We start from the raw sequence: 16,796 nt of genomic DNA on the forward strand, positions 1-16,796 counted from the left end.
TTGTTCAGGGTAAAAAAAGATGAATTGGGAATGTGTTTGGGTGGGATACTGTTCGGAGGGTCGGTGTGGATTTGTTGGGCCGAAGGGCCTGTTTCCACACTAAGGATTCTAATCACAGATGTACACTGTATGGCTCTAAAGGGTACCTCACTGGTCATAGACTGCCATTTGGAAAAAGACTGATTTATTCCAACTCATTGTTTCCTGTCTGCCTACTAGTTTTCTATCTGTTTCAATATATTACCCCCAATCCCATGTGCTTTAATTTTACATGTTAATCTCTTATGCGGGATTGTGTTGAAAGTTTTCTAAAATAAACCATATCGACTGATTTACTTTCATCATTTCTACTGGTTACATTTCTCAATTCCAGTAGATGTATCAAGTATGAGTTTCCTTTCATAAATCCATTTTAAGGTCCCCCACCCAGAGTTAATTCTCTGCTCTGCCACCCTCAGTACTTCCTCCCTTTTGAATTAGAAACCCATTTTTCATCACTTTTTAGTCAGTTTTCCATGGATATCACTGTCTCATACTTCTGACATTCTATTTGTGCAACTGAAATCAATTGTTTCCTCCTCATTTCAATTTCTCGTTACATCAGTCAGATAATGTTGAGTGTTAGCAAAAGATATCCCCACTTTGGCATCTTCATCTGGTGTTGTAGATTATTGAGCTACTTTGAAAGGGAATGAGTATTGGACGTTAAAGAAATTATCTCACTTTTTCTGATGAGAAAAATCTATTCCATAAGATTCAAAATATTTGTTGAATCAAACGATGCTGTATGAAGGCATACTAAAACATTACATTAACTTTACCCTATGTTTGAAATTTTTGGTATTATCCAAACAGAAATATCCAATATTGGTATTTTGCTGAATATCCTATAAAATAGTTTTAAATCCAGTCAGACGAGAGGAAATATTTGAACTCAAAATCTAAACTGTTGCTTCACCTCTGGCAAAAGTATATACCCACTTTGACAAATGGAGGGGGGGTGGGTTCCTAGATTAGTTTTGCCTATTGAATCTACTTGTCAGATCCAAAGGATTTATTAAGATGGAGTTTTAAGGAAGATGAATGCAAATCTTTTGTACTGCAATGACAATTAAATTAATTACTGAAGATTAGGGACTTCAGCAAATAATGCATATTTCTATTTATACCAAACACGCAGGAATTGAAAGGGAGAGGATAGGAGTTGATATTTCAGTTCATTTAGTTCTGCTGCAATTAGTTAATGGTTTAATGAGAGCTATTACGGCATTAGGTTATAATTGAGCAACTCGAGATTATGTTCACAGATGGTGAAACCTTTGCAGTGTGCACTTGCCTTCATTGTATTTTGCTGAGCATTTCTGTTGGAATCAACATTACCCCTATCCATTAAAATTTTTTCAGCAGTGGTGTTTCTCATTTTCTTGTTAAAACCTTTATTGGAGTGAAGCTAATGATTTTACTGGTCATGAATTTGTACATTGTGTAGATGACCATAACATAATTGCTGTTTATGCTCTACATCAGTTCTTTCTTAAAAGCAAGATCTTGTGGAAATTGATAAAGCCCTTCAGGGCTTTAATTAAATAATTCTAGCAGAATCAAATGACTAAACAAATTATTTTGAAAGACTGTTCAGTTGTGCTCCTTTTATTAACTGAAATATACAGCATTTAATAAAGGCTCTTATTATAGTCATTTTAAATGTACAAAACATACATTTTTGTCTTTCCTAAAATTATGTCTTCTTGGATTGGTCCACAGAACTTCATGTGAGTGAGTAACATAGGAGTGAAGTAGCGTTATTCAGTCTCTTCAGCCTGCTCAGCTAATCAGATAGATCATGGCTGATTGTCTACTGCATTGCTATTTTCCCATGCTATCCCCATGTCCCTTGATGTCATTAGTATCTCGGAATCTAATCTTCTCTGTTAAGCTTTGAGCTTTCAAACCTCCTGGAGTAATGAGTTCTAAGGATTCCATTTCCTCTGAGTGAAAAAAATTCCTCCTCATCTCACCTCATAAATGGTATGTCTCTTATTCTGAGACTGTGTCCCCTGGTTCTACACCCGCCAAGCCTGGGGACATATCTTTTCTGCATCTACGTTCTCTAGCCCTTTAAGATTTTTTAAAGTTTCAATTAGATCACCTTTAATTTTTCTAAACTCTGAAGGATACAGGCTCAGTTTCCTCATGGGAATTCCAATCATCCCAGTAATTAATCTGCTCAACCTCCATGCCAATCCTTCTCTGGTATGTAAATCCTTTCTTGGGTCAGGGGAGTAAACCTGCACATAATACTCCAGGTGTGTTCTCACTAAAGTTGTATACAATTGAAGCAAGTCATCTTCACTTCATACTTAAATCCTCATGTGATGAAGACAAACATTCCATTTGTCTTCCTAACTCTTGCACCCGAATGCTTTCTCTTAGTGACTTAAAAGCAGGGACATGAATCCCTTTGCATCTGAGACTTGCCAGTTTCTCATAATTGAAGAAATACAGTACACCTTCAATTCCTCCTCACAATTAACAACTTTAAATTTTATAAGCCATGTTCTTGCCCACTTATTGGAACTGTCCAAATCCCCTTGAAACCCCTTACAATATACATTCTCACCTAGTTTTACGTTAACTGCAAATTTGGAAATATTATGTTTGATCCCAAAGCCAAAGCATTCTTGATAGATTGGGCCTCAAGCATTGATCCTTGAAGTTCTCCAGTAGTCATAGCCTACCACTCTGAGAATGACCTGGTTATCCCTGCTGTCTGTTTTCTTTCTGTTAATCAGTCCTTAATCCATGTCAGTAAATATCCCTATCCCACGCGCTTTAAATTACTTTGGACAATAAGTAGTTATTTTAAGCCAGTCTGCTGAATAGTGTTACAGATAAACATAATTATTTCAGAGATGGATAAAGAGGAAACGTTGTCGTCAATCGTTCATCTTTTAAGTTCTTTTTAGAAGAATCCTAATTAGTAAGATAGATATTTAGATAGAGTTTTCCAGTTTTCACTGCAGTCTGTGGTTCAAGAATTCTGTTAAATTATAATAACTACGAACACAGCTGCACGACATTCTTTGGAAATGAATGTGTGTTGACTGATAGCTGAATCCCATTAAATATTAACATTAAACAGCAACTGAGAGACCTACTCCGTGCTTAAAGTATGAATAAAACCATGAACATTTTGAATAAAAGTAATTTCTACAGGTACTAAATCATTTTAAAAATAGTGACATTACTTTATGTCTTGTTATGTCAGAAATTCTTTTTCATTTCTACAACAGGGCCAGCATAGTGACTCAGTTGTTAGCACGGCTACCTCACAGCACCAGGGACCCAGGTTCGATTCCGGTCTCAGGCGACTCTTTGTGTGGCATTTGCACATTCTCCCCATGTCTCTGTGGGTTTCTTCCAGGTACTCCAGTTTCCTCCCACAGCCCAAAGATGTGCAGGTTAGGTGGATTGGCCATGGTAGATGTGAGTTTAAGGGATACGATGACGGTCTGGGTCTGGATGGGATGCTCTTCAGAGGGTTTGAGTGGACTCGATGGGCTGAATAGCCTCTTTCTGCACAGTAGGGATTCGATGATTCTATCTAAAATCAGAATTTTGTATGCTTTGTTTCAGATAACCATCAGGACTTCTTTCCTTGAAGTACTTGGGCAGGTAAAGTGAATCTGTTTTAATTTACATTTTGTCTGTTTCTTTAGGGCATTGCAAACACCACTTGAATAATTAGGAATCTTTAATGTTCAACATTTGTGAAAAATCTCAGCTTCTCTATCATTTTCCTCCACACTTGTCCTGAATAATATTGCTGCAGAGTTTGTTGAATGGCTAGTCAGTTATATTTAATCCTGCTGGACGTAAATTTCGTGCGAATAAATCCTATAGACCTGTGCAGGCAGCTATCAAGGACTGGATTTTCATGGAAGAGTGAGAAACATGTACAGCAAAGTTGCTAACTCCACAAACCCATCTCTGATAAGGAGGCTCCCACTGGCTAAACTTTCATTCTAGGATGGCAACAGCAGGTTGGGATTTGGCTAGCTGTCTCCAGTAGGCCTGAGATGGTAGCACAGGCTATTAGCTGTATAAATAACAAGGTAAAAGCCCTGCTCCTGTTGACTAGAAAATTAGTAAGTTGTAATCATGACTGTCAGGAATTCAGGCCCTAGGTATGCCTCAAGCACTCTCATTTCTGCAGACTCTTTCCACTGCTCCCATGTTCCTTGCATGCCAAGATACCATTTTCATTGCCCACATGACCCCACGTAAAATCTTGCACATTCATTTTCCCAATATGCAATATGTTCAGAACTAGTAACTCATTAGCAAATCTTTGATAGACCTTGAAACTGATGGTGTAAGTGGAGGTTTTGACAAAGCTAGGTGGGATGCTGATAGGTGGGCAAAGGTAGGAGGTGATTGTCATAGGTCAGTGGGAAGTGTGGAATGGATACCTGGGAAGGAAGATGGACATCTGGGTCAGGTTAAGAGGGTTATGCCGAGTCGGAGGGTTGGATCTTGGATGGGGGTGGGGGAATAGAGATTTGGAAGCTGGTGAATTCAATGTTGAGGGTGTGTGGTTGTAGGCTCCTGAGGTGGAAAATGAGGTGTTCTTCCTTCAGTTTGTGGGTGGCCTTATTTAGGCAATGAAGGAGGCTCAGAATGGGAATATTATCAGGGAGTTGAAATAGATGGCCATAGGAAGGTGGGGTTGGTTGGTGCATATAGACCAGAGATATTCCCTGAATCCTTCCATGAATTTACACTCGGTCTCCCCGATGTAGAAGAGATCACATTGAGAGCAACTGGTGCAATTGGAATGATCCTTTGGAGCCCTGGATGGAGGTGGGGAAAGAGGTGTGGGTGTAAGTTTGCACCTCTTACGGCAGCAAAGGAAGGTGCCAGGTGTGGAGAGGGGTTAGTGGGGAGTGTGGACCTAACAAAGGAGTAAGAGAGATAATGGTCCCTACAGAACACTGATAGAAGTGGGATGGGAAATATATTTTTGGTGGTGGGGTCTGTCTGTAGGTGGCGGAGAATGATGCAGTGGATTTCACGATTAGTGCGGTGGAAGGTGAGGACTGGGGGATTCTATCTTTGTGATTAGGGGAGGTGGGGTTCGAGAGCAGAGGTGTGGGAAATGGAGGAGATGCAAATGAGGGTATTGTTGATCACAGGAGAGGGAAGTTATGGTCCTTGAAGTAGGACAACATCTGGGATGTCCTGGAGTGGAATTGCTCATTGTGGGAGCAAATACAATGGAGGCAGAGGAATTAGGAGTAAGGGATCATATCTTTACAGGAGGTGTGAGACGAGATATAGTCAAGGTATCTGTCTGAGTCGATGAATTTGGAATAGATGTCAGAGACGGACAAGGCCAGTAAGGGGAGGGAGGTGTCAGAGATGGTCTAGCTGAATCTGAGGTCTGGGTCGAAGGTTTTGATGTAGTGGATGAACTGTTCAAACTCCTCATGGGAGCATGAGGCAATGTCGATGCAGTCATTGATGTCGCAGAGGAAAATGTGGGAATGATGCCAGTGTAGCCATGGAAGCAAGCAGGGCTGCCAAGATTAGAACATCTGGTGAGAGACCATGTGGGTTTGGGGGCAGACTATTGTAAGGGCAGGAAATGTGAGTGGTGAAGCCAGAGCCTGGAGTGACAAGCAGTCAGAGTTAGCAGGGATTGGTCGGAGATGGTCTTGCTTGGGAAGGGGGCTGAGCCTAGGGGTCATTGGGAGACAAACCTGGAAGTAGAGGAAAAGACAGACTATTAATGGGAGAAAGAAGAGCTCCAAAGCATGGAGAGGGGCTGCAAAGGGGAGAGAATAACTACAAATGAGAAAGAGCAGATTTAAGTCTTTCAGCAATGGAATACTCAGCTGAGAAGCAGGAAAATTTGAAGACATCAAGATAATGAATTTCTTGAAAATGAATGTGTCTGTAGCTTAAGGCTGCAAGAGGTGCTGGAGCTAATATATGTGGGAAAGCTATATTTGCTGAAATTGGAATGAACACTATCAATTGGATAATTTAGTACTGAGCAGCTTTACTTAATGAAGGTTTGCAATAACATTGTATTGGTTCTCAAAGTATCTTGCATCCTGTGAATTATTTAATACATTGACTGCGTTAGCTTCAAATAAGCGCAGGGGGTGGGGGTTATAAAAATGGAGAAGTCTAGCAACAGTGTTGCAGGATATTAGTCAGACCAGTTGACAGTTTGATCCTGACTTAAGTGGAAAGTTTTGAGGTTCATTCAAACAAGGAACAAGAATAAATGACTTGGCCCTTTGAGCCTGCTTTGCCATTTAACATGATCATGGCTGATCTGATTTTAACCTCAACTATACATTATTCTATACCCTGATAATCTTTCATCCTCTTGGCAATTTAAGAATCTATCTACTTTTACTTTAAAAATATTTAAAGATTCTGTATCCACTGCCTTTTGAGGAAGGGAATTCCAAAAACATGAACTGTCTGAAAGAGAGAAAAAGATATTCATATCTGTCTTAAATGGGTGACCTCTTCTATTTAACCTATGACCCCTGGTTCTGGATTGTCCCACAGAAGGAAACATCTTTTCCATATCCACCTAGCCAAGATTCTCTCAGGATCTGAAATACTTCACCTCCCTCTTCTACACTCCAGAGCCTGGCTGGCCCTTATAAGGCAATGTACTTATTCACTTAAATTGTAAGATCTAAGTCAGTTACAATTATCAGCTGAGTTGAGAGGGCCAGTTTACTGGTCCTGATTATTTGCAAGACCATTTCAGATACAAAAATGTTTTCATAAATACTCAATCAATGGTTTTCAGTTGATCTACTTTTAGGACATTACCTCTGTCTGACTGGGCACATACATTTTTTCTGCTCTGTTGACTGAAGCTGTCTTTCTGTCTTTGGTCTGAGTGATGGTCAGCTTGCTTATCTTACTTCCCACTATCTCTTGATTTTATCCTAAAAATGGTAATCACGTGCCTTTTATGACAGTTTGTTCTTCTTAAGATTGCTAATTTCACAGATCTTTACCAAGACAATGTGGCATCGGTAATTTATGAGCCTGCATAGAGTATATAAATGCACCCCCTCCCCCCGCCCCGGTGGTTTATTATTATCCCAAGTAATGCATTTTAAATGTTTCACCATTCTGAAAAGTTCCAAAGCCTATCAATATCTTGTAACGAAAAGAACCACATTTGACTCCACAATAACTGTTGATGCGTGAAACATGTTCAAGCTGAAAATAGCCATACAAAAGGCGAGCATTTATCTTACCAGCAGCATCATTTTAAACTAGCTTGTACATACAAACATCTCCCCAAGCTGTAAATTGGCTGCTGTGTTTGCCTGAATTGCAATAACAAGGACATTTCAAAGGTTGGCTGTGAGACGTATGGTGATGGGCTAAAAATATGAAAGACATTGTTTAAATGTATTACAAAGCATACTATATTTTGGATTGTGCCTACTTTCCCTTTGTGAAGAGCCAGAGTAGGGGTGAAGGGTATATTTTGCTATGTTAAATCCACTTTATAAGAGAAGGTTATTCTCTTGAAAAATCTGTAAATGCCGAGTGTCTATTCTCTGCCTGATTGCTGTGAATTATTTAAAATTATAAACTTGACTAATCAATGACCAGAAATTTCTGATGGTTAACATGCTCAGAGTTCTTTTGTAGATGGGCCAATCCCAGGTTACAATTTTTATTTCAAGTAGTCATTTCAATCCACATCAAGGCTACCTTCATGATGATAATATCTGCATTTATATGGCAGCTGCTAGACCTGGACTCAACTCCAGATTTGTTTCTGCCAGGTTTTACTCTATTTATATTGCTCAGCTACTATCTGAGTGGAATTTCAGTTATGCTGCCTGGATTGTCGTCTTTGCATTTGTGTAAACAAATGTGCTTAAGCCTTCTTTTCGCATTGAAATGCAAGTACTGAGGGAGGAATCCCCAATCGTAAAGCTTTTAAATTGATCTTAGGTTAGTTTAAAAGTGTTCACCAAGTTTATTGAGATCTGGACAAACCATTTATTAGGACAAAACACTGTATGCTTTACTATTTTTTTTCTCAAGCAGCCAAAACCACATTTGCAATTTAGCATTGTTCCTAACAACACTAAAAACTTCAACAAACCAGTAGAAACTGGGTTGTAAATAACATAGTCAGTCATTGTTATAGTTCTGGGATGGTGACTTACAATTAGATTTAAGAGCTGGAATCTATAGCAGATCAGTAGAAAGAATGTTTTGATTGTATTTTCTTTAAAGTGTAAATCTTTCATGAATGGGTTTTTGTCCAGCTGAAGTACAGTTAGTTGTATTTAAAATAGCAGCTACATAAAATGCTGTAGCACATAATATGTAAATAGAAGCATTGTTTCTGAAGTAAACTCATGTTCTGAATGTGTAGTTCTGCTACTTTGTATGGTTGTATTAATTTGCATTTCTTTCAGTTCTGAACTTATAAATTATTTTTACTGTTAACACTTTACAATATAATCATCCTTTTAATACTTTTGGCAGTAACTTAACACACTTAAGTTTAATTAGTTTATTTAAAAAAGAAAGTGATTGAAATACTGGATCCTAGCCCTGCGATACTTTAAATAAAACTAATACTTGGTGTAGAGTTAAAGAGTAAGCAATGGCGATTAGCTACTGTTTTAAATTGTGGGAGTGTATGGCTCAGAATAGCTTTTCCAGATTGGTTGGTTTTCTGTTTGTAAATGCACAACGTTGGACTAATGATTTAAAAGGGTTTTGTCAACAATAGTTCACAGCGTAACCAAGACTGCAGCTGGTTCATTCTGACATTTGTGGTATTCATTACTGGCTGAGATTTTGAAGTGTGAAAATTCCCTTTCCTCAATAAATGAACGATAATACTTTGTGGAAGAGATGGCTTTGCATGACGCGGCACACATCTTTTCTGAAGAAAATGTACAGAAGCACACAGCATTGTTCCAGGAACAGGACTACCAGTGCAATCGATTTATCAAAGAAAGCATAATGCCAAGGGAAAAGTGCTGCAGGTATCTTACACCTTTGAAATTGCTGGAGATAGAAATGTGGAAACTCACTGTGATCGCAGAAAATGAGGTGGCATTGATGAGAACAAAAGTCCCTAAGTATAAAATGGCAAGAGAGCTGATATCAAAGGAGACTTCTGAATTTCATATCTCTCCTGTGCATGCATGGCCAGGTGAAAGGAATCGGAGTATCATGTTTCAAGAGGACAAACATACGAGTTTACATGAAGATAACTCTAAGCAACTTAAAACCTCTTTAACAGCATCTGGTTTGCCACTACAATTACCAAAGGTGCCATTCTTGTCCCAGAGGAAAAAATACACTGTTTCTTCATGCATTATCCAGAGCATATTAGAAAATCGATTTTATAAAGTTGGCAATTGCAGCTCTTGTCTGCGAAAATCCTTTTGCATACCGGTAAAAAGTGATGTCTCTTTACCTGAAATACCCAGGCAAATGAGAATGCCTTATTCTGCATCTACAATGAAGTAGCTTGTAACATAATTCCTAGAAATTCCTAAATACAAACTTAGACCTCGAATAGTGTGATCCAAATGTTTTGATGTTCAATTTTCAAGTTCATTAAATGTTTTCTTTATAATATTAGCTGTACTTAGTTCAAGAAAGTAAGATTGCTCATTTGAAAATGTGTTGTTTTTGCAATGTATATGATCTTTTAATAGTTTTTTGGAACTGCACTCAATAGTTGTTGGAACTGCACTCATCCGCACAAGTTGGGAGTATTCCTTCACATTCCTGACCTGTGCCTTGTAGATGGTGGATAAGGTTTAGGGAGTCAGGAGGTGAATTATCTGCAGCAATAATTTTTTTTGACTTTTAAATTTGACTTTTATATATTGTGGCAATAAACTGCAGCATTCCAAGGTTGGAGTTTCTTGAGTTTTCATTGAACATGAGAGTCCACAATTACATTTGTTCTAAACATTTGAGCCAAAATTAAGCTTGGGACTGCATTTTGCTGTTGACTAAATTTTTATTTTTTCCTGTTAATATTTCACATCCTGCCAGTGAATTTTCAATTTTATAGAAAACGGTTTTACAGTTCTGACTGCTTATAGATTTTTTTTATTCTCTTGTGGACCATGGGCATCACTGACTAGCCAGCATTTATTGCCTATCTTGAGATGTCCTTGAGAAGGTGATGGTGAACTGCCTTCTTGAACCACAGCAGTCCATATCCTTTAGGTACACCCGCAATACCCTTAGGAGGGGAGTTCCAGCATTTTGACTCAACAGCACTGAAGGAACCATGATTTCTTTCCAAGTCAGGATGGGTAGCTTGGAGGGGAACATACAGGTGACAACATTCCCAAGTATCTGCTTTCCTTAACCACCTTCATGAAAGTCGTTGTGGGTTTGGAAGGTGCTCTATGCGGATCTTTGGTGAATTTCTGCCGTGCATTTTGTAGATAATACACACAGCTGCTGCTGAGCATCGGTGGTGGAACGAGTAGATGTTTGTGGTTTTGATGCCAAACAAGCGGGCTGCTTTGTCCTGGATGTGAGTGTTGTTGGAACTGCACTCATCCACACAAGTTGGGAGTATTCCTTCACATTCCTGACCTGTGCCTTGTAGATGGTGGACAGGGTTTGGGGAGTCAGGAGGTGAATTATCTGCAGCAATATTCTAGTCTCTGACCTGATCTTGTAGCCATTCTGTTTGTATGGTGAGTCCAGTTGAGTTACTGTTCAATTGTGACCCCCAGGATGTTGATTGTGAGGGATTCAGTGATGGTAGCACCATTGAATGTCAAGGGCAGTGGTTATAGTGTCTTTTATTAGAGATCGTCATTGCCTGATGTTTGTATGACACAAATGTTACTTGGCAGCGCAGATCTTGTTGCATTTGGACTGCTTCAGTATCTGATGAGTTGCAAATGGTGCTGAATATTGGTAGACATCCCCATTTCTGACCTTATGATGAAGGGAAGATCATTGATGAAGCAGCTGAAGATGGTTGGACCTAGCCCCCTAGGACATTACCCTGAGGAACTCCTCAAGCTGAGATGACTGCCATAACCATATTCCTGAGTGTCAGGTATGACTCCAACCAGCAGAAAGTTTGCTCTCTTGGTCAAATGCGGGCATGATGTCAAGGGCTGTCACAGTTATCTCACCTTTGGAATTCAGATCTTTTGTCCATGTTTGAACCAAGGCTGGAATGAAGTTAGGAGCTGAATGGCTCTGGCAGAACCCAAACAGGATGTCACTGAGCAGGTTGTTGCTGAACAGGTGCGACTTGATAGCACTGTTGATGACACCTTCCATCCATTTTATTGATGTTCGAGAGTAGACTGATTGGACAGTAATTGGTCAAGTTGAATTTGTTCTGCTTTTTGTGTCCTGGACATGCCTAGGCAATTTTCTGCTTTGTCAGGTAGGTGCCAATGTTGTACCCATGCTAGAAGAGCTTGGCTAGGGGAACAGCAAGTTCTAGAGCACAGGTCTTCAGTACAATTGCTTGAATGTTGTCATGACCTTTTGGCTTTTGCACTATCTATTGCCTCCAACCATTTCTTGACTCCACATTTAGTGAAGTGAATTGGCTGAAGATTGGCATCTGTGAACTATTGGAGGAGGCCAAGGTGGATCATCCACATGGCACTTTTGGCTGAAGATTGTTGCAAATGCTTCAGTCTTATCTTTTGCACTGATGTATTGGACTCTTCCACCATGGAGGATGAGAATATTTGTGAAGCCTTCTCCTCCAGTGAGTTGTTTAATTGTCACCATCATGCATGTGGATGTCGCAGGACCACAGAGCTTAGATCTGATCTGTTAGTTGTGGGAACGCTCAGCTCTGTGTATCGCAAGCTGCTTCTGTAGTTTGACATGCAAACTGTCCTGTTTGCTAGATTCACCAGGTTGACATCTCATTTTTAGGGATGGCAAATACTGCTATTGCACTCTCCATTGAGCCAGAGTTGATCCCCGAGCCTGATGATAGTTGAATGGGGGATGTGCAGGGTCAAGAGGTTACAGGTTATGCTGGAGTACAATTCTGCTGCTGTTGATGACCCACAGCATCTCATGGATGCTCAGTCTTGAGTTAGGAGATCTATTTGAAGTATTTAGCACAGTAGCCAACTGCCACACTAGAGGATATTCCTAATATGAAAGCAGGACGTCATCTCCACAAAGACTGTGCAGTGGTCAGTCTTACTGATGAATAGATGCATCTGTAGCTGGCAAATTGGTAAGGATGTGGTCAAGAATGTTTTTCCCTCTTGCTGATTTCCACAACACCTGCCACAGACTCAGGCTAACATCTATGTCCTTTAGGACCTGACCAGCTCAATCACTAGTGCTGCTGCCGAGCCAATCTCACTGGAGGACATTAAAATCACCCACCCGGAGTACATTTTGTGCCCTTATGACCTTCATTTCCTCCTCCAAGTATTGCTCAACACGGAGGAGTGTTAATTCATCAGCCGAGGGAGGATGGTACATAGCAATCAAGGAAGTTTCCTTGCCCATGTTTAACATGAGGCCATAAAGCATCATGAGTCCAGAGTCAATGTTGAGGATGGGAGTCAGCTCCCTCCCAATTGTGTACCACCATGCTACCACCTCTGCAAGCTCTATCCAGTTGGCTGGGATGGAACATATCTAAGGACAGTGGTGGTATGTGGGATATTGTCTGTAAGTTATGATTCTGTGAGTGTAACTATGTCAGGCTATTGTTTGACTAGTCTTTGAGATGGCTCTCCCAAATTTGATACAAGGCTCCAGACGTTTGTAAGGAGAATTTTGTTGTTTTTTCCACTGCCAAAGTCAATGCTAGGTTCTGGTGCCTAGGTCAATACCAAGGGGTTAGTCTGCTTTCATTTTTTTGTTGATACTTTGAAGCAATTGGTACAACCAAACAGCTTGCTAGGCCATTTCAGAGGGAAGTTGAGGGCACTTTGTTGTGGCTGTGGAGTCATTGTAGGCCAGACCAGGTGAGGATGGCAGATTTCCTTCCCTGAAGGACATTCGTTAGCCAGATGGGTTTTTCTGGCAATCAACAATGAATAAAAATTGCTGGAACAAAAACAGAACAGAACTGTTTGTGATTTCCTCGTCTACAGTTATTTGGACAATTAGTTTATGGTCATCAGTAAGTTTCTTAATGCCAGATTTTTTTTTTATTGAATCCAAATTCCACTATCTGCTGTAGTGAGGGTGGAACCCAGGTCCCGAGAGCACTTGCTGAGTTTCTGGGTTAATATTCTAGCAATAATACCACTAGGTCATCACCTTCCCCAAGTTAGTGGTGATGATCATGTGAGTGTGATTTGTCATTTTAGAAGGGAGATCTAAAGAAAAGAATATTATTTAAATGGAGAAAAAATGCAGATAGCTGCACACAAACATACTTATTGTACTTGTGCACAAAACACAGAAAGCCAGCAGACAGGTGTAGCAAGTTACATAACTATACTTCCTGTGGTATAGTATTGAGTAGTAGAATTGCCTCAGTAGATAAACAGTTGAGCAAATCACGAGACTGGTTAAATTTCAATTCTGTAATTCACAGAATTCACCAAAATGTAATTGGATATACTCTGTGTGTATTTGAAATACAATACCAGAATCACTGTGGATAGGAGAGATGATTCATGCAATTGTCAGACACTCTATTACAACAGCTTCGACCCAGAATAAACATTATACGTAGGATACTACAATCTGCGATAGATGTTCAAGCAAAAACGTGTTTATTATCACCTATTGGAGATACAAGTAACATCCGGTTGTAAACATGGATGTTCTTAAATGATGAGTCTTCATCAAATGGAGTAAGCAAATAAGTAGACTAGGTTAAGTGTCAGGATATTATTATGTGGAAACATGAAGACAGTGAGACTGGCCTGAATATCTGTATCTGAGGCAAAAGAGTCTGCATTCAGTCACTTTGGCTTGCAGTCTTGATGTTAATATCAAGTATTAGGATTAAAAGGGACACAGCTGATTAATAAACTTATTTTTCTAATCAACTTGTTTAGAAATGTTATTACATGTCTCTGGCCCAGGGATAAGGACACTACCACTGTACCACAAGAGGGCCCCTAGATGATTAATTCATTCCTTGTATAAAAATGGACACAGGTGGGACTGGGTGTTGAACTGTGAAACTTGGAATTAAGACCATAAGACATAGGAGTGGAAGTAAGGCCATTCGGCCCATTGAGTCCACTCAGCCATTCAATCATGGCTGATGGGCATTTCAACTCCACTTATCCGCATTCTCCCCGTAGCCCTTAATTCCTCGAGACAACAAGCATCTATCAATCTCTGCCTTGAAGACATTTAGCGTCCCAGCCTCCACTGCACTCTGCGGCAATGAATTCCACAGGCCCACCACTCTCTGGCTGAAGAACTGTCTTTGCATCTCTGTTCTGAATTGACCCCCTCTAATTTTAAGGCTGTGTCCACGGGTCCTAGTCTCCTCACCTAACAGAAACAATTTCCTAGCGTCCACCCTTTCCAAGCCATGTATTATCTTGTACGTCTCTATTAAGTCTCCCCTTAATCTTCTAAACTCCAATGAATACAACTCCAATGAATTAGTCAATAATTAGTCCAGGAGAAGTCCTATGCTTTTGTTTCTAATTTACCGACAAACTTGTGTAAAACTGGAGTGTGAGTTAGAAACACAAAGAGGCTTTTTTGTACGGTTCTGAACTGAACTGCACCTGGGTCACAGCACAGAGGAAAGTACAACTTGAGGATTGTGGTAGTGTTACAGTCAGGGAGATAGATAGCCAAAATTCATAAGAGTTTGAGAGTGTTTGCTCAGGGTGTCCCTGAGGAAAAAAAATCAAAATATAGTCAGTACCTGTGAGAACTTGGATAAAAATTGCAGGAAACAGTAACAACACAGAACAAAGCACTGTGGCTTAGAAGGCTAAGAGGAGTCTGGAAAAGCTAGGATGTGATGTTGACGTAGTGAACATGGACTTTCAAAAGGCGATTGATAAAGTGTCATACAACATGGGTTAAAGCTCATAGAATAAATGGGGCAGTAGCAACCTGGATACAAAATTGACAGAGGGATTGGAAACAAAGTAAAATTTATGAGGGCAGACGTGGAGGTCTGTAGTGGAGTTCTCCAGGGTTCGTTTTGGGACCCTTGCTTTTCCTAATGTATATCAACTATCTCGATCTTGATATGCTGTGAATTGTCTTTATGTTTCCAGATGATATAAAACTTGGAAGCATTTAGAGGAGAGAAAGTGAAACTACAAAAGGACATTGATAAGTTGGTGGAGTAGGCAAATGAAGTGAGGTGATACATTCTGGCAGAAATAACATGGACATGCAGTACAAAATAAAAGGGTGCAATCTCTATGCAGGAGCAGAGAGACCTCAGTGTACATGTGCGTGAGCCATCACAGCTGGTAGACTAAGCAGTTATATGAGATGCATATCAATAGGATTTATTAATAAGAGCATAGAGTTCAGAAACAAGGAAATTATGCTGAACATGTCTAAACACTAGTTGGACATCAGCTAGAGTACTGTGCCTATTTCTGGGTACCACACTTTAGAAAGCATATGAATGCATTGGACAGAGTGTAGAAGAGATTGAGAAGAATGGTTTCGGATTTCAGTTACAAAGGTAGATTGGAGAATTTGGGTTTGTTTTCTGTCATCATCTGCTAGGATTTGGGAGGCATACCTGAGACCAAATGGAACTAGGAAACAGTTGAATCTTCTATGTCAATTAAGGTATAATTGGGTGAGCACTTGACTGCATACAGAGGGCTCTGATAGTGTCTTTATGTCTGAGTCACAAAGACCTGGGTTCAAGTCCCACCTGCTCCAGAGGTGTGTCATAACATCCCTGGACAGGTTGGTTGATAATACTCGGGGGAAAACAATCAGTGTGGCTGGAGTTGTGTTATGTGAGTATGGGCCCCAGCTATGCCAGTCTCTTTGTTGGCTACGTAGCACAGTTGATCTTCCGTAATTACACCGGCACCACTCCCCACCTCTTCCTCCGCTACATTGATGACTGCATTGGCGCCACCTCGTGCTCCCGCGAGGAGGTTGAGCAATTCATCAACTTCACCAACACATTCCACCCTGACCTTAAATTTACCTGGACCATCTCTGACACCTCCCTCCCCTTCCTGGACCTCTCCATCTCCATTAATGACGACCGACTTGACACTGACATTTTTTACAAACCCACCGACTCCCACAGCTACCTGGATTACACCTCTTCCCACCCTACCTCTTGCAAAAATGCCATCCCGTATTCCCAATTCTTCCGCCTCAGCCGGATCTGCTCCCAGGAGGACCAGTTCCACCACAGAAGACACCAGATGGCCTCCTTCTTTAGAGACCTCAATTTCCCTTCCCACGTGGTTAAAGATGCCCTCCAACGCATCTCGTCTACATCCCGCACCTCTGCCCTCAGACCCTACCCCTCCAACCGTAACAAGGACAGAATGCCCCTGGTGCTCACCTTCCATCCTACCAACCTTCGCATAAATCCACCAACATTTCCGCCACCTCCAAACAGACCCCACTACCAGGGATATATTTCCCTCTCCACCCCTTTCCGTCTTCTGCAAAGACCATTCCCTCCGCGACTACCTGATCAGGTCCATGCCCCCAAACAACCCAACCTCCAATCCTGGCACTTTCCCCTGCCACCGCAGGAACTGTAAAACCTGCACCCACACCTCCTCCCTCACCTCTATCCAAGGCCCTAAAGGAGCCTT

The 16,796-nt window shown here is 40.7% G+C and overlaps 1 protein-coding gene across 1 annotated transcript in view; it reads left to right on the top strand.

Annotated features, from left to right (window-relative positions):
- Window positions 1–16,796, top strand: part of pgap1 (post-GPI attachment to proteins inositol deacylase 1) — a 170,875-nt gene that overhangs the window by 65,972 nt on the left and 88,107 nt on the right. Inside the window, exon 19 of the mRNA XM_072578291.1 lies at window positions 3,637–3,675. Coding sequence (XP_072434392.1) covers window positions 3,637–3,675 — 39 coding nt within the window. The remainder of the gene's footprint in view (window positions 1–3,636; window positions 3,676–16,796) is intronic.

The sequence above is a fragment of the Chiloscyllium punctatum genome, chromosome 10 (assembly GCF_047496795.1).
Source record: "Chiloscyllium punctatum isolate Juve2018m chromosome 10, sChiPun1.3, whole genome shotgun sequence".
NCBI lineage: Eukaryota > Metazoa > Chordata > Chondrichthyes > Orectolobiformes > Hemiscylliidae > Chiloscyllium > Chiloscyllium punctatum.